Consider the following 23,521-nt stretch of genomic DNA (forward strand, 5'->3'; position numbering starts at 1 on the left):
GCAACTTAAGGACTCAGCAAAGACTTCAAAGCTTGTTTTGGTAGACCATAGGAAGTGGAGGTCATTTCCAAATTTAACATGATGTCCGATGCAATTCCCTATTTTTGCTTATTCAATATGTTCCCGTGACTTTTTTCAGGTGAACAAGTAGCTTTTGCATGTATTTGTGACGGGTGCCACGGGTGGGATACCTCTTCGCGAACACCTGGTATCATCATTATTTTTTAATAGTAATTCATAAACAAATGCTTATGATTTAGTCGGAATCGTAAATGGACTCAAATTGTAGCAGAGAGATTACTTATTAATATGGAGAGGGTTTTATCGCATATGCCTATGTAAAATGTTTTGTATTGCTTTTGTTTTATCACGATTTTTTTGTGTATCATCCTAACTGAGAGTCTAGCGTAGTGCGACATGTATACGGGTGTCATATACACAGATCTCAATACGCATTTATTAAAAACAACACTATTTGACAAGCTCATTACGGGAGAGTCAGAGGGTATACCAGCACATCACGTGACATGATCATTACGGGAGAGTCAGAGGGTAAACCAGTCATGTCTCGCCCTGTGGCCTGTCCCGTAAAGACACGTCAGTATTGTTGGCATATATGCTCTTAACATCAGACAGACAGACATCCGTAGATTTGCAAACACCCTCTCACGACAAACATAGCATTTAAAGGAAATGCCTCTTCATTTCCACCATTGATACAGTTAATTACAATAACCATCCCGATTTGTTTTTATCTGGCTGTGCAAACTGTGAGCAGTAATGACTTTAAACCACACGGTAGACGAAACTGTCTTCATGAAGAAGGGAAGCGGACTTACTACACATGGAATAATTAGACCACCCTTTATCATGTTTTCGTCATGGGATGCGAACGTAACGGAGGCGTTACACAAGAATCTGAGAAATAGCAACGAATAAACTTCAGTGCACAGTTGAATCGGGTTTGTGTACAAGATGCAATTCTCAGCGACGTGCTAAACGTGCTACGCAAGGGTATGTGTTTCCGCCAAATAGGGAACTGAGTTGGTGTCTTACGTGATTCTGGTACTAATTAAACTAATTGTACAAGTCCAGGGCTTAAGGAAGCGAACTGACACACGTGTAAGGATGCAGTAAGATGGGTGTAGCCCCGCCTCGTCCGAGAATAGCGACACACTTCATTTAAATGAAGAATTTACATAAGGCGTGTTTACTAGTGGGTCAGTAGTATATTAAATCGATCGGTCGATTATCGTCCATTCTAAGTACAGCAACTCTTCCTTCCCTTCTCTCCAGTAATACACGCTCAGCAACCATGGTGTCAGCGGTTCTTGGCTTGCTGTTGGGATGCCTGGCAATGTCCAGTGCACAAGTGCCAGAAGAAGATTGTAAGTAGAATTGAACTGAACTTGTCAGGAGGTAAAGTGGGTTGTACTTCGCTTCAAAAAGATTATTGCACTCATAGTGTGTGTGTGTGTGTGTGTGTGTGTGTGTGTGTGTGTGTGTGTGTGTGTGTGTGTGTGTGTGTGTGTGTGTGTGTGTGTGTGTGTGTGTATGTGTGTGTGTGTGTGTGTGTGTGTGTGTGTGTGTTGTGATGTTAGATTTGTCAAGGTGGAACTGTCCCGTCAATATTCACTTATGGCACTTAGTATACACAGTGCCAGGGGGCACGGGTGGCCCAGTCGTCTAAGGCGCCGCGATTCGCTGTGCAGAGTTGCGTCCCTTGGGCACGCCAGAAACCTATGAATGTGGGTTCGATAGTTTCTAGGTTTGTCAGCACCATACCCTTGGTGGGTTTCACCGAAGTGGTAAACGTCTGAGACCTGCATCACTTCGGGCTTTCCTCCCCGATAAGCTGACACGCCATGATATAACTGGAATACTGTTAGAAGCGGCGTTAAACCCAACTCACTCACTCACTCAGTGGGTTCCACGTTTGATCTACCTGTGAATCAGTGTGCTTCTTGTCAACCAGCAAAACTCTATCATCTGTTACCCTACAGTAGTGTAAGAAAATACGTGAGTATATTTTGACAATAACGCCACGCGGTGGAACAAGACACATAATTCAACGGCAGAGAACACACCTTGTGTTCCTCCCTTATGTGAGAGCACAGTCGTAGGGCTTCACATCCTTCACGCCGTGGGGATTCCGGGTAAGAATAGGTCCACAGCCACCTATGTTCTTCCTACAAGGCGACTAAATGAATACGGTGACTTGGTGCCATGGTTAACGGCACGGATCGTTGTTCATAATATCAATCACTGGTTTGCCTGGCCCGGATTCCATTATTTACAGTCCACCTTCATATGGTTGGAATACGCTAACATCGCAAGGAAGCAAAGGTATTACATGGTTTGACATTACCCGACTAATGTACGAGAATGTCTTGAGGATTCCCATTACAACAGAAGGTATCAGAACAGCAGGGATCGTGTTGTTTGAGATGAGGTGAAGTGAAATGGGGTTTAACGTCGCGTCCAAGATTGTTGCACATATATAGCGACGAGCATGTACGTGTGTGTGTTTGTGTGGCTTCTTGTACTAGTCCGGACTGATGCCGACTTATAGTACCAGCTCACCAGCTACCATGCCACAGTTTAACATGAATACCCCACTCAGACACTGTATACTGACTCCGAGCCGACCAGTCCCGACCAGTTAGCCCCTTAATACCGGGCGCCAGACAGGGTAACAACAAGTACCATCTTTTAACGGCTTTTGGTATGACGCGGTCTGAGATCGAACCCCGGACCTTCCGCTCTCCGAGCGGACGTTCTACCACTAGACCACGGGGGCGGTCTCGTGTTGTTTGAACCAGACTCGACCTCGATAGTCCCACATGTTGACATCTCCTTCATGAAGCTTACTTACCATCATCTCGCCATTGACGTATGAAATAATACCGAAAATGCAGGTTTTCATTATTGACAGTGTAGGACCCATTTCGATGTCTGTACATTTATACCGACCTGACTGTGGTGGCACCGAAGTTTCCGACTCTATGTGTGTACTAATATGACTTTTTCACTGTCTGGCCCAGTCGTCTAAGGCGCCGCGATTCGCTGTGCAGAGTTGCGTCCCTTAGGCACGCCAGAAACCTATGATTGTGGGTTCGAATCCCGGTTCGCCCCGATTATGTTTCTAGGTTTGTCAGCACCATACCCGTGCTCGTGGGTTTCACCGAAGTGGTAAACGTCTGAGACCTGCATCACTTCGGGCTTTCCTCCCACATTAAGCTGACACGCCGTGATATGACTGGAAAACTGTTAAAAGCGGCGTTGAACTTAACTCACTCACTGTTTCACTGTCTTTTAGACGCGGTCCTATGTCAGGATAACTACAACGGTGACTGGAAGTACGTGGCCCCAGGCTCGGGATGCAAGAGGTTCATCAATTGTGGTGGTCAGGATTACCACGGATTGCTTCAGTGCCCCGAGACGACTCTCTTCAATGAAAACGCCCAGGATTGTGTATACGCAGCGGATTCCAATTGTCAGGAACCCTTCAACGAAAACCCAGGTAACGAAACATAAGTTCGCGTATGATATTCATTATCTTGTAGCACATGCTAAATAGAGTTGTCATTAATAGAATCTGATTGATTGTTTTATGTATTCAATTAGTGAGTGAGTGAGTGAGTGAGTATGGTTTTACGCCGCTTTTAGCAGTATTCCAGCAATATCACGGCGGGGGACACCAGAAATGGGCTTCACACATTTTACCCATGTCGGGAATCGAACCCGAGTGTTCGGCGTGACGAGCGAACGCTTTAACCACTGGGCTACCCGACCGCCCCTGTATTCATTAACCATTGCCTAGCAACTGGTTATTATTTACAATTCAGATTGGCAATGTACATCCGTTTTCTGAAAAAAGGAATCCTTAGATGTGACTTAATTCCCCGAATGGACAGGAAGTTTAAGGGACCATGACTGTCTTTTCAAATGGCTGGTTATGTAAAAAGTTGGCGGGTGAATAGACTTTTACGTCATGTATTCTATTCAGTTATTTCAGTCATTTAATAAACTAATATGAACATATATTATATTCGCTAATGACCGTTGAAAGAGCTACAGCGGACACGGAATACGTTTACAAAACGAAGTAGCTCATCCACCCCTCACTCAACCGAAAGGATAAATTTCAACAGTTTGGGACGATCGTGAATCGAGAAGGGAATCAATATGTTGCCTTTTTGTAATGATATTATACATGAATAAAGACAAATCCGTTGAGAAACAGTGACGGTAGAAGATATTGCTAGGATGCCAATATGACTTCCTTCAGTTTTAATGTTACTTAGTGTAAGGACTAATTTCAGTAACCTTTAACGTATCAAAATTAACAAAACCACATTTCATTATATTTGTTTTCTATTTAACGAAATAACCTGCTAATATTAATAGTATTAGAAGGATTCTTTTAATCCTGACTTCGGTGAAAAGGTCTTATGTTTATAGATAAAGGGACATACAGTCGATGATGGTTACAATTCTGTGATTTCTGTTGAACGCTGTATTGTACGTATGTGTTTGCTTCCAGACTGTGTGACCGGCGTGGATCCCTACAACTGCTCAGCCTTCACATACTGCCATCTTAACACCCAGTACAACTTCAGCTGCAACCAAGACCTCTACTACTCTCAGAGCAAACTCATCTGTGTGTACGCTGATGATCTGACGGAGGACGACAAATACCTGTGCGGCTTCTAGACACACCCACCCTGCCCATCCCCCGGGGTCAAAGACCCCCATGATTCAATATAAACAATGTATTCTCTGAATTCCAAATAAAGCTCATCAGACAATATGTTTGTGTCTATACTTTCAAACGTAGAGCATTTACAAAACTTTATATACTGGTAAATATTGTCTTGAGTGAGTGAGTGGGTTTATGAGCGAGTGAGTGAGTGAGTGAGTGGATGGGTGAGTTTTGGGTGGGTGGGTGAGTGAGTGAGTGAGTGAGTGAGTGAGTGGGTGGGTGGGTGGGTGGGTGAGTGAGTGAGTGAGTGAGTGAGTGAGTGAGTGAGTGGGTGAGTGAGTGAGTGAGTGAGTGAGTGAGTGAGTGACCCTCGGCAGGATGTGAACCTGCAACTTCTTGGTGTGTAGTCCTTCACGGTACCACCTGTCCAGGTGTCATATGTGTAAGTGCCTGTGAATCTGATTTGTACATCTAATATCAATATTTATCATTTAAGTAAAGCATTTATCCATGACATAAGCTTATGACATAAAAACATGTATGTCATACCCCAATGACATAAGTATGCAAATTAGATATGCAAATTAGATAACCGGAAGTGGGACTTTTTTCGCCGGTGCACGTAAGTAGGTGTTTACAAACATGGATACATTTGATGTTCGAGACATTATTTCAATTATTCTGCAAAAGTCTGTTCAAGTATTTTGTTTAAAATAATCCGAGGAACTTTTTTTCTCAGCGAAGGAATATGCCATAAAGGAGTTAAGAGGTTGTTTATTTTGGTTTACACGGCTATGGAAAACATTTATCACTACGCACGATCTATACGTAAGATTTCGACAAGTTGCTGATGTTAATGTTTAATGCAATTATTCCTTAATTGGGAAGTAAAAATGTGAGAATGATAAATATAATTCATCACTCGTGTTTTTTAATATGGGAAATATCAACCTCGTCCCGTTAATCGGTATTTGCCTCGCGAAAGGCTCGGCAAATACCGATCTATTAAGACTCGGTTGATATTTCCCATGTTAAAAAACACTCGTGATGAATCCTCTATATATTATACATCTTATCAATATTTGACTTATTACCTTACGATATGCACTTCATTTAAACAAGTGTAAATTCTAAACATGTTAAATTTTAAACGAATTAAACATTTTAACGAAATTCATTGTCATAATACACGAGTTTAGGTATAAAACGTGTGCGTGCATATAACTATTCAATCATTCTGAGCTGCACGAGCCGAATCTGGTATCCGTGCAACGTTATGTGTATCAAGAGAGTCTGAGTGGTGAGCATCATCTTTATTCCCATTGAATGTACAATGACTTCGTATGGAATGTATAGAGTGAGTTAAAATGGTGTCAAGCTGAATGTTGTCCCTTTCCAGCAACATCACGACGGCGGACACCAAAACTGGTCTTCACACATTTTGACCTAATTGGGAATCGAACCGGGATTTATGGCGTGTAGTCCCTTCTATTCATATAACTAGACAAACATTAAACATACAAAGTTCAACATTAAACATACAAAGTTCAACATTAAAGATACAAAGTTCAACATTAAACATACAAAGAGTGGTTCTGTTATTGGTGAATTCAATGAAACCAGGTTTTAATATTGAGCATTAATATCACATCATGAAAATATTAATCTGTTTGCAAACATGACTATTTTGCTAGAAATAGTACATAGTGTTGCCTTATTTAATAACAAGTGTTACTGCTTTTCAACCACGTTGAAATCTGTTTCCTGATACCGATAGAGGTCACATACATTGTAATGAAAACAGGTGCAGTCGTTACAACTCGTCCCTTTCCGTAACCTGCCAGTGGGCTTGTCCTGGAATAACACGAGTTGGTCACGAATGGAACAGGTGGTCTTCCAATGCATGGTTGTGTCGCCACGTGTTCAGTCGAGCGATGCATACCATCACACACCCAACCAGTGTTAGCCTTGCGATGTCGCGAGGCGGTAAGCCTCTACTGGTACCAGGCCGTAGGTTCAGGTCTTTTTACTGCGGGCTGTTAACCTCAACATGAGACAGGAAAGTACTGAATTGCTCGGTGTTTTGGACATGTGTGAATACATGTCAATGTTTTTCTACATATTACGGAACGGGATAGGTTCATGAAGGTCATTTGTAAGATGTATTTCTTTCTCTCTCATCTCTGTCATGACGATTTGAGGCGACCGTGAATCCTTGAGGTTTATCACGTTATGAACAGCTATTCTGGTTCCTGTTACGCCTGCCGTTGTTTCCAACCTTTGGAATCTGAAAATGTCTGCTATTAGCTTCGTTTGGACCTTCGACATTTGAAAATGTCTTTTACATACCTATGTTTGGAAAAAGCATCCTGCTGTTGAGAAAAGTCTATGATACCTTCTTTCTAAATACCATTTAATGATAAACTTTACCTTATTTTATATACATTGTGGATGTATCATCAACATTCATATCCACAGAATCATTCAGGTTCATACATACCAGTTACCTATCAGTGCCCGGGGTGGCCTCTTCTTCCCGTACCTTATCCTCCTGTCCGTATCGGCTTTTCTATCCCCCACCCAACCACACATTCTCACCCTCTCTGTCTCTGTGTCCCCCCACCCCCCCACCCCCCCCCCCCACCCCCAAGCCACTTCCACTTTCATCTTTCCCTCTCTCACTATAATGTCCAACCATATACGTTCCGTTTATCCCATAAGCTCGACAAATAAGCTTCGCTACATGACGTTCACGCATACGTTCACGTGAACAAACAACTTAAAACACTTGTATATGTTTTTTTCAAGATGCAGCATACTTTAGACAAAAGACATTTCGAAGTCACATTTTCACAAGTAGTCATTTACAAAAGGGGAGTGCACCTGTTCCACGTGCCCCTATAATAAACAGGTCTCACAGCATTTCGGCAGTTCTGCTTTTGGAGTTTTCACATCTACACGTCAAACCGATTCTTCGCCTTTTTAAACAACAGGTTTTATACAAGATGTTGACGTTCTCTAGTATCGGTATTGCTCTTCTGGGACTTTTCTTCACTGTAGACGGACAAACAGGTAAGTGTTTCTTCACCTGGACTTATGTAAACTGTCAGCGTAACATCAGCCTGGTGACGTAGCCTTAACGCCACACCGACGTCAGTGTTAAACGGTTGTAGATAGAGATGCGCTAGTTTGTTGAACAGACTCGTTATCTTAACGTGTTGAACCAAGGCATCAAAACAGACTTCCTTTGTTCGGTGTCGCGTAAAAGATAACAGTCAATGTGAACGTTAGCATGATTGAGAGATCCTGGTTAACACTATACTTCGACGTGGGTAAAACTTGACGATCAGTTATTGATATTTAACTTAACTTTATATTATCACTAATTGATAATGAATCTATAACGACACGCCATATTAGCAGTTAATGATACTGCATCTATAATTATATATCATATTAGTAGTTATTGATACTGCATCTTTAATTATATATCATGTAAGCAGTAATTGATACTGCATCTGCAATTAAGTACCATATTATCAATAGTTGACACTCCATCTTTGAATTAAACACAATATTATCGGTTGTTGATACTGAAATAGTGACGTTATAAAGGTTTGTTCTTATGCAATGTTGTTCCGTCACAATAGTTTCTTCAGAGGCCGTCATGCAAAATTGTTCAGTCAGAATAGTTTCTTCAGAGATCATCATACTAAATGGTTCAGTCACAATAGTTTCTTCAGAGGCCGTAGTTTCTTCAGAGGCCGTCCTACAAAATTGTTCAGTCACAATAGTTTCTTCAGAGACCGTCCAACAAAATTGTTTAGTCACAATAGTTTCTTCAGAGACCGTAATACTAAATTGTTCAGTCACAATAGTTTCTTCAGAGACCGTAATACTAAATTGTTCAGTCACAATAGTTTCTTCAGAAACCATCATACAAATTTGTTCAGTCACAATATTTTGTTCAGAGACCGTCATACTAAATTTTCAGTCACAATAGTTTCTTCAGAGGCCGTCATACTGAATTATAGTTAATTTAGGTTGAGCCGTAATACTTTCTTTAGGGTCAGTCCTAAGTATTGGTTAGATAGCGGGGCGCCGAGGACTCTAGGTTATACCCCATGGTCCAAATGTTCTAACCTATTTAAATCATGGCCAACATTCAAAGTACCTTGGCACCTTAACTATTTAACAGCTTTGTTTTGTTCACCTTATTTCAAAATATATTCAAGAGCTCTAAACTAGGAAAACTGTTTAAGTAGAGTGAGCCCTCATGATTGTGTGGAGTCAACCCTAATGGTTATGTAGAGTCAGGCAGAATGATTCTGTAGAGTCAGCCCTAATGGTTGTGTGGAGTCAACCCTAATGGTTGTGTAGAGTCAGCCAGAATGATTCTGTAGAGTCAGCCCTAATGGTTGTGTGGAGTCAACTCTAATGGTTGTGTAGAGTCAGGCAGAATGATTCTGTAGAGTCAGTCCTAATGGTTGTGTAGAGTCAGGCAGAGTGATTCTGTAGAGTCAGTCCTAATGGTTGTGTAGAGTCAGCCAGAGTGATTCTGTAGAGTCAGCCCTAATGGTTGTGTGGAGTCAACCTTAATGGTTGTGTAGAGTCAGGCAGAATGATTCTGTAGAGTCAATCCTAATGGTTGTGTAGAGTCAGCCAGAGTGATTCTGTAGAGTCAGCCCTAATGGTTGTGTGGAGTCAACCTTAATGGTTGTGTAGAGTCAGGCAGAATGATTCTGTAGAGTCAATCCTAATGGTTGTGTAGAGTCAGCCAGAGTGATTCTGTAGAGTCAGCCCTAATGGTTGTGTGGAGTCAACCTTAATGGTTGTGTAGAGTCAGGCAGAATGATTCTTTAGAGTCAGTCCTAATGGTTGTGTGGAGTCAACCCTAATGGTTGTGTAGAGTCAGGCAGAATGAATATGTAGAGTTAGCCCTAATGGTTGTGTAGAGTCAGCCAGAGTGATTTTGTAGAGTCAGTCCCCATGGTTATGTAGAGTCAGTTAGAATGACTCTGTAGATTCAAGCCACATGGTTGTGTAGAGTCAGTCAGAATGTTTCTTTAAAGTCACTCGTAATGGTTGTGTAGAGTCAGTCATAGATGAGGGTAAGTCATCAGTGACTTCTTCACTTGTAAGCAACAGCTGCTGTATTTGATCGTGTTTGTTGCAGTGGCACCAGATCCCCGGTGTGATGCGTTCCGGGATGGCATAGGGAACATCATGGTGGAAGGCATGGATTGCAGATACTACCTCTCGTGCTGGAACTTCATCATCGATCACGAACCCATGCACTGTGCTGGCGGGACGATCTTCAACCCAGACACTGGCATGTGTGATGCGGAGGAATGCAACGAAGGAAACACTCAATCTCAATACGGTTAGTGCTCAACTACTGATACCTTTTGGTCACAACTACCAGGCCGCCTCCGTGGTCTTGTGGTAGAGCGTCCGCTCGGAGAGCGGAAGGTCAGGGGTTCGATCCCCGGCCGCGTCATACTGAAAGACGTTAAAAGATGGTACTTGTTGTTACCCTGTCTGGCGCTCGGCATTAAGGGGCTAAAACAAGGACTGGTCGGCTCAGTATACTGTCTGTATACTGTCTGAGTGGGGTATTCATGTTAAACTGTGGCGTGGTATCTCAGTGAGCTAGCACTATAAATCGGCATCAGTCCGGACTAGTACAAGCAGCCACACACACACGTGCATGCACGTCGCTATATAAGTGCAATAATCTTGGACGCGACGTTAAACCCAATTTCACCTCACCTCACCACACTGTGACAACAAATATCACAACTATTATCTAGTGACACTGGAACAACAGAACTGCTACTGCAACAGCTACACAACTTATACCAGGAGAACTCTTACAGCCGTACTGACCACCCGGCAGTAATGACATCGATACGACCTCATACTACTGTTTTTACCACTGACTGACTACCGCCTGTAGTACGTAACATTATTCAATTAATTAAATACCAAATAAATGATGTCAGCATATGGCTAGATAAGATAGATATCCCTTTGGGGACCCGGGTTAGAATAGGTCTCCTTGACGATTGATTATCGTTCTCCTACGTTGTTCATCATATCAATCACTGGTTTGTAGGCCAATACTCGATTATTTTCATGCTGCTAGAATGAGTTGGAATATTAATGACAGGGTATAAAAGAGTATTCGCTGCCGACATATATATGATGAAGCCATTTTTATACAAATGTACTGTAAAAGTACCGGAAAAGTCAAAAGGTCTCATTCTCTATTTTGAACAGTGTGTCAAGAGGGTGCTCTACAGGGTGACTGTTCCCGCTACAACTTGTGTTTCAACACTCCCAATGTCACCTTCCAATGTGGCGAGCAAACCTACTACCACAACGAAATGCTCGTGTGCGTAAATCCCAGCGAATACCCGGACTTGCCAGAAGAACAGGGATGTGCCTACAATCCCTAGTAACAGCATCCACAACAACTGCAGCATCTACATCTTCAACAACTGCAGCATCTACATCCACAACAACTGCAGCATCTACATCTTCAACAACTGCAGCACTTTTTGCTTATGACAAATGTTTCTGAGGACAGTCCTTTAAGATGGGGTGGACAAAGAATTGTAATTTGTTTTTAGACAAAGAGCAATACAGTTTTCATAACACCATAACATTATCTTACAATTGAACAATAAAATTAAAAGAAATATTTAATTATTTCCTGTTTTGTCTTACTTTACACCCAAAATAGTCTTTTAATTTCTAACCGTGTCTGGCATCCGAACTGCATACCGCATTCAGTGGTAGATTCGGACGGTATCTTCCAGCATGTGGCGATTCACCAGACTCAAATACTGGAGCAAATACAACACTATGAAAGCGCAAGCGCAAGGGACAGAGAACATGTCCTATTGTCATTGGCAAGGACAGCATAGCACCACGTCACTGCCAGAAACCTAACGTGACAAATAGTTCCTGCCATCATTCATCCATGTCACGAGGGACAGTGGCAAAACTAAACTATGAGGAGTTGAGTACCCCCCATCCCGTCGGTGCACCTACTGCCCTGGTTATTCATCTGACTAATGAAATGAGAATAACGTATTTAGCGAAGCTGGAGTTAATGGTACAAAGAGTCTCGAATGCCTGTTAACCAATCCAATAGCAGCGTTGGTTATTCGTGTTTTTGTCACAGGGCCGTTTCATTCAACATTATATGACCTTTAAACTTCAGACGTGAATCAACGATGTTCATAAACATAGCTAATGTGACATTTCTTTGACCTCAAGTTGCCCTTTTGACTATTATCAGGATAAAAAGATTGTTATTTTGCCTACAATGTGTACGGGGGAGTTGGGGTGTGAGGAGAGGGGTGTGTGATATTTGTCTCGGTGGCAAGTGGCCTTTAGTTCTTTAGGACCAACACACAGGGGGAAAGACTGTACACACATCAACTGGGGGATGAACATCCATATTATGTATTTGGAAACTGTGTGGTACAAAGTGCAGTCAGAACGTTTTTCTGTGAAACTGTGAAAAGGAATGATTCAAAAATCTAAATGGAGGGATTAAAAGGAGACATTTACAAAACATTCCGTGTAAGCAGGACGTACTAATTCTTTTCGCGAACACCTGGTGTCATCACTGATTTTCAGTCATCCTTTCATATATTTCCCCCCCCCTATTTTGCATTTAACTTCTGTTTCGGCAGTTAACTTTGACTGATTATTCTCTAGCGTTGACGTTGTATATTTAATAAAAGCGACAAAGCCCTTTTCACATTAATAAGAAATCTCTGAGTCGATTGCACGATTATCGCTAAACAAAATCATCGGTTGTAAGATCATCGATAAAAAAATAGAATAGAAGTAGGTCACGGGGGTTGTTATTGTCATCCCGATAAAACTTCCTTACTTGGAATCAGTTTTGCTATGAAATTAATAAATGATGACGTAGTGGAATTGTGGAATGCTGATGACGACAGTGACGGGACAGTGACACCAGACGTACCTGTGCGTCTGTTGCATCCCGACTTGACCCTTGACCCTGGGCAGGCAAAGTAGGAACCAGATGCAGCACAACGACACCCCGTTAATAGGAACGGTTACGTTCCCACTGAACTCGTCCACATAAACACATTTCCGAATTAAGGAATTTTGGGTCCTTGGCCCCGTTTCGCAAAGCGTTCCTAGTCTGTGTTAAACTGTGGGAGTTAAGATCATCTTAGCACTACTATCACTTAGTTGAACGGGGCCCAGAGCTCTTGTACACATGTGCCCATCAGTAGACATCCAGAACACGGGGCCATACTAGTTCCAAGGATACCACGGTGCTTGCTGTACACACCAGAAACACAAACAAATAGCCACTAGGCTACCCGACCGCCCCTGCACAACTATGAAAGAATCGTGCCGACCAAGCACCACTATAACTGTAGCCGCCAATTTTGACGCATCAGTGACAAAGCTGATATCCGACGCAGTTCCATATTTTGACTTGTACCATATTTTCCTGTTGTCTTTTTTAGGTTAGAATTGACTTGCCTTTGCATGTGTTTGTGACGGGGAGCATACCCTCACCTTATCGTGAACACCTGGTGTCATCACGATTAAATAATGATTCATAAACACTTGCTCATGATATAGTCGCAATTGTACAATCGACTCTGTGTTTGGCAGATATTTCTTATGAATATGGAAAGGATTTTGTCTCATTCATTTAGGAGTATATAATGCTAACAAGCTAAAATATTCTTAAGACAGTTATCGTATGATAACAAGTGCATTTCTTAATTTGGATAGTAAAATATATCCGACGTTGCCCAAACACAACTGCGTCTTCTGTAAATCATTAAACTTATTTAAAATGTCACATACGCTATAACATCTTGTGGTGTTGGTGGAGGTGAAATGGGACTAAACATTACTTCACCGATAATGTGACACGCATGCAGGGTGTGTGTGGCTGCAAATACGAGTGCGACTTATCCGGTTTTATGGTGCTAGCCCACTGAGAAATTAGTTTTATCCCCTTAATACCGAGTACCAGGCAGGGTAACAACAAGTCCAAATTTTTAACGTCTTTTGGCAATAAACGGCCGTGGATGAACACAACATTTATTAAAAAGGTTACGCGATTTCAGTAATATGCGGGCGATGAAGAAAACATCTTGGATGTTGAAAGTTAAAACATGTTTTTCCTCGAAAAGTTTGATGGCATATCATCAGCAATGCAGTGGGGCTACTCGACATCTGAATTTAAACTTGGACTTTTCTATACATTGTAACGGAACGGCCAAAGACTGGCCGATAATTACTCGTGGATAAACTACTAATATAAATGGACGCTGCACCAGCCACAATATGTGACACAATAAATACCAGAGCTTGGAGACGACGTTTAGCGAAAATATATCACAAGGATCTACAAAGTTACGAATGTCGAAACAGAATGATCACACAACAAGAAGGTAAAGTTCAATAACGAGTTTATTAATTAATAACTGAACTGAAAAATCTTATACATTAGCTCGAGGTCTGGAGACACGATACCTACTGTCAACTGTACTGGAAACATCACTCGCTCGCCGTTGTCTGTGACATCGTGACTCTGTACCCCACGATTGATATATCTGAACAATTAAAGTGTACAATAATCTTTGAAACTTGAAATTGTACGACTTTGGCTGCAACCGGAACTGGATCCATCCAATGTAAACAATACATTCCGGAAGTCACGTGACCCAGAATGAATAACAATGAGGCCACACCTCCAAGGGCTGTCAAAATGCGATGTAGGTCAAATCCCAGTTAAAGCTTGGAATTAAATATAATATATTTAATTTCTATATTATAGGATCGATTCTAAACATCGGTAGCTGCAACCCCATGACTATAACGGCATCACCGCGCATCTTGATAACATTAACAATCCGGTCAGAATAACCTCGGAGCTCCCGATCGCGATGGCAATCGACGACCGTCAAAACATCTTTTTATAGACTGTAAACTGTAATATTTTATACAGACGACACATCACTTGCGACTTGTGATGACTACAACTCTAACTTGTATGCTTGAATAATTACGATCTTGTAATATTCCATCGGAATGAATCCAGAATCGCTGTCGGAATCTCGAAACGTCCGGACGTCAACAAGACATCATAAGGTAAATAGTCACTAACCCACGATCAGATTCAGACCAAGTATCACTTTTAGGCATATAAATTAAACGTGATACAATAAAAATCTCTTGGAATGCGATAAATAGAACTTAGCGGTGACGAAACCCTGGAACACTACCTTCCTTGTCAAAGACAGAACTGCCGCCGCCGAAGTTAACCTTGAAGGTCTATTTATAGGTGGCCTAAAGTCACATGATACGCAAACGTGACGTCAGAAAATCCAAGATAGCGACTGTAAGCAAGACTAACGCGACTCAAGTTGAATTAACTGTTATACTTGACTCTGCAACTTGGAAAAACATTGCATAAAGGTATGTCATCCTAATAACATACAGCATGATGCTGGTACTATGACTGAAATTAGTGCGATGGCTGGGTGTTGCCCCACTGTCATAAAAGGCTGTAAGTGCGAACATTGAAGTACCTATTACCTTGATATAACAGGAAATTTGTTACAATATGTAATCTATAACGCATCAATAGACGCATCTTCAGTCGACAACTACAAATGCACCATAGTCCATCTTCGTGACAATAATCCAACAGAAATGATCTCAGTATAACTCAGTTTCAATATATCCAGCAACACGTTCAGTTCGTGAGTGATCATCATTGAAACAGGCATAGAATAAACGCATGGGCCACCTTAGCACGTTTGGATTATTTTGTCAATTTTGATACGGAAGTTTTCAATCCTCTTCGGGGCGGTGGGGAAGCCTAGTGGTAAAAGCGTTGCTCGTCAAGCCGAAGACCTAGGTTTGTTTTCCCGCATGGGTACAAATTGTGAAGACTTCTTCTGATGCCCCCCGCCGTGATATTGCAGGAATATTGCTTAAAAACGGCGTAAAACCATTCTCACTCACTCACTCAACCTCTTCCAAACACAAGTAGTTGATAATTACACAACCCCTTGCCAAGACATATGGATTCAAAATACGCATCTTCGACACAGGTTCCAGGAAGCAACTTTCACAGCTCGTACCATCCCCATATGGGCGTATCTGCGAGGACAATCCAACGACATCTACGCATCAACGGTTTCCGTCCGAGGCGCCCAGCCAGTTGAACTAACCTGTCCGCAGAACATCAACCCCGACGTCTTCAGTACCTCGGTGGAGAAATGTCACTGATGAGTCAGGTTGTCTTATTAATGGCAATATGTTACACTGACATGCAAGATCCCCTGACCTGTCTCAATTCTGAACATGTGATATGACTCCAATCTCTCTCTCTTTCTCTCTCCCGCTCTTTCTATCTCTCTCTCTCTATCTCACTCTCTTTCTCCCTCTTTCTCTCTCTCTCTGTCCCTTATACTCTGTATTTCCTGAGCCCCCTCCATCCCTGTCCCCCCGCTCTATCTCCACCGTGCATGTCTTATTATCAAACAACATCCAGGGTATACCCAAACCCTTCCATGTGACCTATACACGTCTCCATAAATACACTGCACCCAGTATCCTTCTTTCACTTTGATATTTATCTCGTTGTAATCCTCTACAAAACTATTTTTTATTCGGTTCAACATTTGCTCCGATTGTCTTGCCATGTCTGATGACGTTACCGAAGAATGTCACCGTGTGTGAAATGGTTCCACAATGTACATTCCGATCATCCCATAAACTCGACAAATATACATTGCTACAAGTCGTCGACACATAGCACGATCAAACAACTTAAAAGACTTGTACATTTTTCTACAAGATGCAGCATACTTCAGACAAAAGACATTTCGAAGTCACATTTTCACAAGTAGTCATTTACATAAGGGGAGTGCTGTTCCACGTGCCCCTATAATAAACAGGTCTCACAGCATTTCGGCAGTTCTGCTTTTGGAGTATTCACATCTACACGTCAAACCGATTCGTCACCTTTTTAAACAACAGAGTTTATACAAGATGTTGAAATTCTCTGGTATCGGTATTGCTCTTCTGGGACTTGTCCTCGCTATTGACGGACAAAGAGGTAAGTGATTCTTCACCTGGAGTTGCCTTAACGCTCAACGACGCCATTGTTAAACGGTTGTAGACAGAGATGCGTTACCTTGTTGAACAGATTCGTTGTCGTTGTGCGTTGAACCTATGCGTAAAAGGTAACACGTTAGCATGATTGAGTGAGTGAGTGAGTGAGTATGGTTTTACGCCGCTTTTAGCAATATTCCAGCAATATCACGGTGGGGGACACCAGAAATGGGCTTCACACATTGTACCCATGTCGGGAATCGAACCCGGGTCTTCGGCGTGACGAGCGAACGCTTTAACCACCAGGCTACCCGACTGCCCTTAGCATGATTGAGGAATCAAGGTGGGTAAAACTTGACTACCAATAACTGATACTGCGGTTGTGAGTATAGGTTAGAGGGGGGAGGGCTGAGGATGCCAATGCAGGGTACGCATGCTCTCACCTGTTTAAACAATGGCGAACATTCAAAGAACCTTAGCACCTAAAATGTTCAAACAGAATTATCATGTTGACCTTATTTTAAAAGATATCGTCACTGTGTGATGCACGTGAAATATGTTCCCTGTGCCTGTGGCTGCTCGAGTGATGAAATGCACGTCCCAGGGCAAATATGCAATTTATACATGCGATTAGGCTCCAACTCCTGTTGCTCTTACCTATACTTAGGACCCTACTTAGTGAGCCCTACTGGGTAAATAGAGCCAGTCATTATGTTCAATAGAGTCCGTTCATATGGTTCATAAGGGCCCCTCGGTGTGGTTCTGTAGATGCATCCCTAATTGTTCTTTGACGTCAGTCCTGGTGTTTCTGAGTTAGTCCTAAAGGTTATGTAGAGTTAGTCCTAATGGTTGTGTAGAGTCAGTCCTAACGGTTGTGTAGATTCAGTCCTAATGGTTGTGTAGAGTCAGTCCTAACGGTTGTGTAGAATCAGTCCTAATGATTGTGTAGAGTCAGTCCTAATGGTTGTCTAGAGTCAGTCAGAATAGTTCTGTGCATAGAATGTGTTTTTTAAGTCACTCGCAATGGTTGTGTAGAGGCAGTCAAAGATGAGGGTAAGTCATCAGTGAAGTCTACATCTGATCCTGTTTGTTGCAGTGGCACCGGATCCCCGGTGTGATGTGTTCCGGGATGGCACAGGGAACATCATGGTGGACGGCATGGGGTGTAAATACTACCTCTCGTGCTGGAACTTCATCATCGCTTACGAACCCATGCCCTGTGCTGGCGGCTCCATCTTCAATCCAGACACTGGCATGTGTGATGCGGTGGAATGCTTCGATAGAAGCGTTCTGTCTCAATATGGTTAGTGCTCAACTATTGTTACCTCTTGGTCACAACTACCACTGTGACTACAAATATCACAACTATTATCAACAGCATCATAACGACAACCAGTTACACTGGAACAACAGAACTGCTGCTACAGCAACAACTACGCTACTTGTACTAATCGTCTAGTCGTCTAAGGCGCCGCGATTCGCCGCGCACAGTTGTAGAGTTGTGTTTCTAGGTTTGTAGGCACCATACCCGTGCAATGTTTCACCGGAGTGGTAAACGTCCGAGACCTGCATTCGGGCTTTCCTCCCACATTAAGCTGACACGCCGCGATATAACTGGAAGACTGTTAAATTCGGCGTTAAACCCAACTCACTCACTCACTCATTGTCTTGTTTGTCAGCTATGTTCATGACACAGATTTAAGGTGAAATATTTATTGGTCATTAACAGCATCGGTCACATGTGCAGGCCGACATTATAACATTCTAATTTACTGTAAAAGCTATGCGAAGACTTTCAGGTCACATCATACTCTTTTTTGAACAGACTGTCAACCGGGTTCTCTGGCGGAAGATTGTACCCGCTTCAACATCTGTTTCAACACGTTCCATATCTCATACACTTTCCAATGTGGCGAGGGAACCTACTACCACAACGAACTACTCGTGTGCGTCAACCCCAAAGAGTACCCTGGTGTGCCACGGAACCAGGGATGCGTCTACAACATCTAGTAACCGCTGCCACGACAACTGCAGCACCTACATCTACAACTCCTAGTAACCGCAGCCACGACTGAAGCACCTACATCTACAACCCCTAGTAACCGCTGCCACGACAACTGCAGCAACTACATCTACAACCCCTAGTAACCGCAGCCCCGACAACTGCAGCAACTACATCTACAACCCCTAGTAACCGCTGCCACGACAACTGCAGCAACTACATCTACAACCCTAGTAACCGCAGCCCCGACAACTGCAGCAACTACATCTACAACCCCTAGTAACCGCAGCCACGATGACTGCAGCACCTACATCTACAACCCTAGTAACCGCAGCCGCGACAACTGCAGCACCTACATCTACAACCCCTAGTAACCGCAGCCGCGACAACTGCAGCACCTACATCTACAACCCCTAGTAACCGCAGCCACGACAACTGCAGCACCTACATCTACAACCCTAGTAACTGCAGCCGCGACAACTGCAGCACCTACATCTACAACCCCTAGTAACCACAGCCACGACAACTGCAGCACCTACATCTACAACCCTAGTAACCGCAGCCGCGACAACTGCAGCAACTACATCTACAACCCCTAGTAACCGCAGCCACGATGACTGCAGCACCTACATCTACAACCCCTAGTAACCACAGCCACGACAACTGCAGCAACTACATCTACAACAACTGCAGCAACTACATCTACAACAACTGCAGCACCTGCATCTACTCTGCTAGTAACTATCGTGTTGCCGATGACCAGTGTTTATGAGGACGATCATTCAAGGTTGGGGTAGATATAGTATTGCATGTATTACTTATTGAAACATAACAATAACGCTTCATAAACGCATTAAAATGATGTTACAAATAAACAATAAGATTAAAAGATTAATTATTTATTTACTATTTTGTCTGTCTTTTCATCCAAAATAGTTTTTCAATTTCCAACCATGCCTTCTGTTGTCTTGAATGTTGTAACCTTTATCATACAACTTTTGAGACGAAAGACGCTATTTGTAATCTTGGTAGAAAGAGCATGTTCCATTGTAACTCAAAGGTTGTAAAATGTAGACATCAAAGGCTGGAGCTGCTGGAATATTGCTCGACATATTGGAAAGATGAAGTCACCTCTCTTGTCATACAGTGTTGTAGATGATAATTGTAGATCTAAGTATGAATCAGATGTGTCAGTTTCACTTGTCTCATATTTCTAGCTCAGGTGGGTCAATGAGTGGAGGGGAATTGTATATTTGATAATTATTGAGCACATCAGTTTGAGGTATACCTGAAGCTGAAGTTAAACTTCTTGACCACATTCCCTTGTTTCCATTTTGCTAATCTGTCAAAAGGTTCTGACTCTTATGCACAATCAAAAAGCGACAAAAACATTTCCATACTAGTCGGGGTATGAGCATCTGTATTGTGTGTCACAGAATCTAAATTGTGTATTAACATCCACCAACAGCCTTCATAAACAAACTCATTAGAATCTTCTAACCAGCGACATTTCCATCAGTGAACATCGAAAACTGAACTTTTATATCCATTTTGACATATATAATGTACTAAAAACAACTACTGCTGTCGAACTGCTGAATTCATTCTGAATATATAGAGTGAGTGAATATTGTTTTACGCTGTTTTTAGACATTTCCCAGCAATGACACGACGGAAGACATAGAAAAGGTCTTCACACAATTTGCACTAGTTTGGAATCGAACCCGGATTTACTGTGTGTGGAGCAGACGCATTGTCTATCACACCGCATTTAATATAACTTGACAAACATTAAACATAAAAAGAGAGTGCTTCTGTTGTTAGTTAATTTAATGAAAACAAGCTTTTGTAGGCATTAGCATCACAGCATAGAAATATGTATCTGTTTAAAAATATGGCTATTTTGCTAGAAATGGTCGCTGGTGTTTTGTTATTAATGAACTAGTATTACTTTTCTTCACCCCGTTGAAACCTGTATTCCTGATACCGATAGAGGTCACATACGTTGTAATGAGAACAGGTGGTCTTCTAATGCATGGTTGTGTCGCCATGTGTCCAGTCCAGCGATACCGTCACACAAAGCCACACGTAAGACTTGCGATGTCGCGAGGCGGAAAGTCTCTGCTAGTCCTGCACCATGACTGTGGAATATATTTATTTTATGGAAAATAATAATCTAGAAACTCATACAAAAGCAAGTCTAGCCAGCTCTAGCTAGCAAATCAGCATAGGGAGATTTTTTTAGAGTCAAGAAGGATATTGTGTAATATAAGATTTCATAGACTAAATGTTAGTCTAAGTCTCCGCTTGTTCCAGAGGTTCGGGGCCCCGTTCCACAAAGCGATCTTAGTGCTACGTTGATCGTAGCCTATGATAATGTATGGGAGTTACGACCAACGATCTTAGCACTAAGATCGCTTTGTGGAAGGGGTTCCGGGTCTTTTTTCGAGGCGCTGTTAACCTCAACACGAAACAGGAAAGTACTGATCATGAGTTGTTGGGTGTTGTGGACACATTCGGAATACGTGGATACTGTCCGTGGGTTTTCCCTCACAAGATACGGGAGCAAGTACGGAACGGGATCAGTTTGTGGAGGTCAGTTTATCTTATTTCACTGCCATGGCGATATGAGGCGACCGTGAATCTCTGAGGTTCATCACGTTGTGATCAGCCATACTGGTTCCTGTTTCACCTTCCGTTTCTTCCAACCTCTGACATTAGAAAATGTCTGCTATTAGCTTCTTTTTGACATCTGAAAATGTCTTTTATGTAACTGTTTGGAAACAGCATGCTGCCGTTGAGAAAAGTCCACACTAGTTCCTTCCTGAATACCATTCTACCTAGAAACCTTAGTTTATGGACTTTGTGGAATTATCATCAACACCCATATCCATGGAAGCATTCAGGTTAATACAAACTGTATTCGATTCCCGAATTCAAACGACCGCCTCCGATGTCTAGTGGTAGAGCGTGCGCACGGAGAGCGGAAAGTCAGGGGTTCGATCCCGGCCGCGTCATACTAAAAGACGTTAAAAGATGGTTCTTGTTGTTACGCTGTCTGGCCCTCGGCATTTAGGGGCTAAAACAAGGACTGGTCGGCTCGGAGTCAGTATACTATGTCTGAGTGGGGTATTCGTGTTAAACTGCGGCATGGTATCTCAGTGAGCTGACACTATAAATCGGCATCAGTCCGGACTAGTACAAGCAGCCACACAAACACACGTGCATGCACGTCGCTAAAAATGTCCAATAATCTTGGACGCGACGTTAAACCGAATTGAAACAATATGTTAATCCGGAAATCTGTACGTAAAAGTACTTAGTGTGAAACCAACAAACAACCAACAAGTGGTATACAATCAACAAATGTATTACACAATTATTTAAGTTAACAAATCAATACAAATTAATTCACAGCAATTACAATGGCAGTAAACAACAGAGTGGTTGTACAATATAAATAAAATAAAATAAAAATACAGTGGTGATAGCAAAAGTCAGTGATAATAATATATATTCACCCAGCGGCGACAGTGGTCAAGCTTCCGAGATGGGCTAGGCAAGGAATGAGGGATGATGAGCGATCCTCACAAAGAAACTGGTACCAAAGCGATGAATATGCATGAGACGAACTGTGTGAAAGAATGTGTGAGAGTTGAGGCAGGCACTACCTACCTAGCTTCCGGAACTTTCCAGGCAATTCATGTGCATTTCATGTCCATAACGTAACATAAAACAGACGTTTGTACACAACGGACGTTTCTACACCAGTTAACGAACATGTGACTGACATCGTTCAATCCAAAATATTTCATTTGTATTGAATGTTTCATCAATAAACAAAATCAACATTCTCATTATCTCCTGTGCGTTTAAGTTTTTGAAGAGTGAATATTGCGCATTTTTCCACACAACATAAGGGCGTGCTCAAAGCCCTATTACTACCGGTTCAATGGTTCAGTGTGCACTCGACAATCATTCTCAGCTCCCTGGGGAGTGTACAATCCACGCTGCCTGAGAGGGGCTTGAAGGTTAACAACCACAAAGGGTTACCTCCACCCACCCAGCAAGATCTAACAACGGATACAAAGGGCTACCTCCACCCTCCCAGCAAGATCTAACAACGGATACAAAGGGCTACCTCCAACCACCCAGCAAGATCTAACAACGGATACAAATGGCTACCTCCACCCGCCCAGCAAGATCTAACAACGGATACAAAGGGCTACCTCCACCCGCCCAGCAAGATCTAACAACGGATACAAAGGGCTACCTCCACCCTCCCAGCAAGATCTAACAACGGATACAAAGGGCTACCTCCACAAAGGGAATCAACCCCCAAAAGTTCTAGAACTTGTACTTCACCCACCTTCCCCCGAGTTATCTCCCCTCCTTATACTTTCCTTTGTGTTTCCATTTCGCATGCCCTCATTCTCCCGTTCTCTCTGTGAATATGATCGCTGTATGACAGTTAATGAGTTGGTACGAAATAGTTCAATTAGATTTTACCAGCCACTCCTCTCCGTTCGGCTATCTCACTCGCCCCCTCTCCTCTCTCTCTCCTTCTCTCTCTGTGTAGCTCTCTCTATATCTCCTCTCTATCTCTCTCTTTAGCTCTCTCTCACTCTGTAGCTCTCTCTGTCTCACCTTCGCTCTCTCTCTCTCCTATCTCT

General features: G+C 42.5%; 3 protein-coding genes across 3 annotated transcripts; all 3 read left to right on the forward strand.

Annotated features, from left to right (window-relative positions):
• Positions 1-1,247: 1,247 nt before the first annotated feature.
• LOC139469479 (uncharacterized) lies at positions 1,248-4,811 on the forward strand. The gene is made up of 3 exons (XM_071251665.1): positions 1,248-1,388; positions 3,320-3,523; positions 4,547-4,811. Exons 1-3 carry the CDS (start codon positions 1,316-1,318, stop codon positions 4,714-4,716), a joined length of 447 nt encoding a protein of 148 aa, XP_071107766.1. The 5' UTR covers positions 1,248-1,315; the 3' UTR covers positions 4,717-4,811.
• Positions 4,812-7,582: 2,771 nt separating this feature from the next.
• LOC139469489 (uncharacterized) lies at positions 7,583-11,368 on the forward strand. The gene is made up of 3 exons (XM_071251677.1): positions 7,583-7,777; positions 9,882-10,088; positions 10,988-11,368. The coding sequence occupies exons 1-3, from the start codon at positions 7,711-7,713 to the stop codon at positions 11,164-11,166; spliced, it is 453 nt and encodes a 150-aa protein (XP_071107778.1). The 5' UTR covers positions 7,583-7,710; the 3' UTR covers positions 11,167-11,368.
• Positions 11,369-16,685: 5,317 nt separating this feature from the next.
• On the forward strand, positions 16,686-19,750 carry LOC139443341 (uncharacterized). The gene is made up of 3 exons (XM_071224358.1): positions 16,686-16,850; positions 17,943-18,149; positions 18,672-19,750. The coding sequence occupies exons 1-3, from the start codon at positions 16,784-16,786 to the stop codon at positions 18,854-18,856; spliced, it is 459 nt and encodes a 152-aa protein (XP_071080459.1). The 5' UTR covers positions 16,686-16,783; the 3' UTR covers positions 18,857-19,750.
• Positions 19,751-23,521: the final 3,771 nt, after the last annotated feature.

Source organism: Haliotis cracherodii, unplaced genomic scaffold (genome assembly GCF_022045235.1).
Source record: "Haliotis cracherodii isolate W230 unplaced genomic scaffold, xgHalCrac1.p SCAF_1, whole genome shotgun sequence".
Lineage (NCBI taxonomy): Eukaryota > Metazoa > Mollusca > Gastropoda > Lepetellida > Haliotidae > Haliotis > Haliotis cracherodii.

What these genes read in the sequence shown, in the direction of transcription:
- LOC139469479 (XM_071251665.1), top strand. Translation starts at nt 1,316, where the DNA reads ATGGTGTCAGCGGTTCTTGGCTTGCTGTTGGGATGCCTGGCAATGTCC. An exon ending in ACAAGTGCCAGAAGAAGATT is followed by an intron (nt 1,389 to 3,319) that starts GTAAGTAGAATT and finishes ACTGTCTTTTAG; the next exon opens with ACGCGGTCCTATGTCAGGAT. An exon ending in ACCCTTCAACGAAAACCCAG is followed by an intron (nt 3,524 to 4,546) that starts GTAACGAAACAT and finishes GTTTGCTTCCAG; the next exon opens with ACTGTGTGACCGGCGTGGAT.
- LOC139469489 (XM_071251677.1), top strand. Translation starts at nt 7,711, where the DNA reads ATGTTGACGTTCTCTAGTATCGGTATTGCTCTTCTGGGACTTTTCTTC. An exon ending in CACTGTAGACGGACAAACAG is followed by an intron (nt 7,778 to 9,881) that starts GTAAGTGTTTCT and finishes TGTTTGTTGCAG; the next exon opens with TGGCACCAGATCCCCGGTGT. An exon ending in AAACACTCAATCTCAATACG is followed by an intron (nt 10,089 to 10,987) that starts GTTAGTGCTCAA and finishes TATTTTGAACAG; the next exon opens with TGTGTCAAGAGGGTGCTCTA.
- LOC139443341 (XM_071224358.1), top strand. Translation starts at nt 16,784, where the DNA reads ATGTTGAAATTCTCTGGTATCGGTATTGCTCTTCTGGGACTTGTCCTC. An exon ending in CGCTATTGACGGACAAAGAG is followed by an intron (nt 16,851 to 17,942) that starts GTAAGTGATTCT and finishes TGTTTGTTGCAG; the next exon opens with TGGCACCGGATCCCCGGTGT. An exon ending in AAGCGTTCTGTCTCAATATG is followed by an intron (nt 18,150 to 18,671) that starts GTTAGTGCTCAA and finishes TTTTTTGAACAG; the next exon opens with ACTGTCAACCGGGTTCTCTG.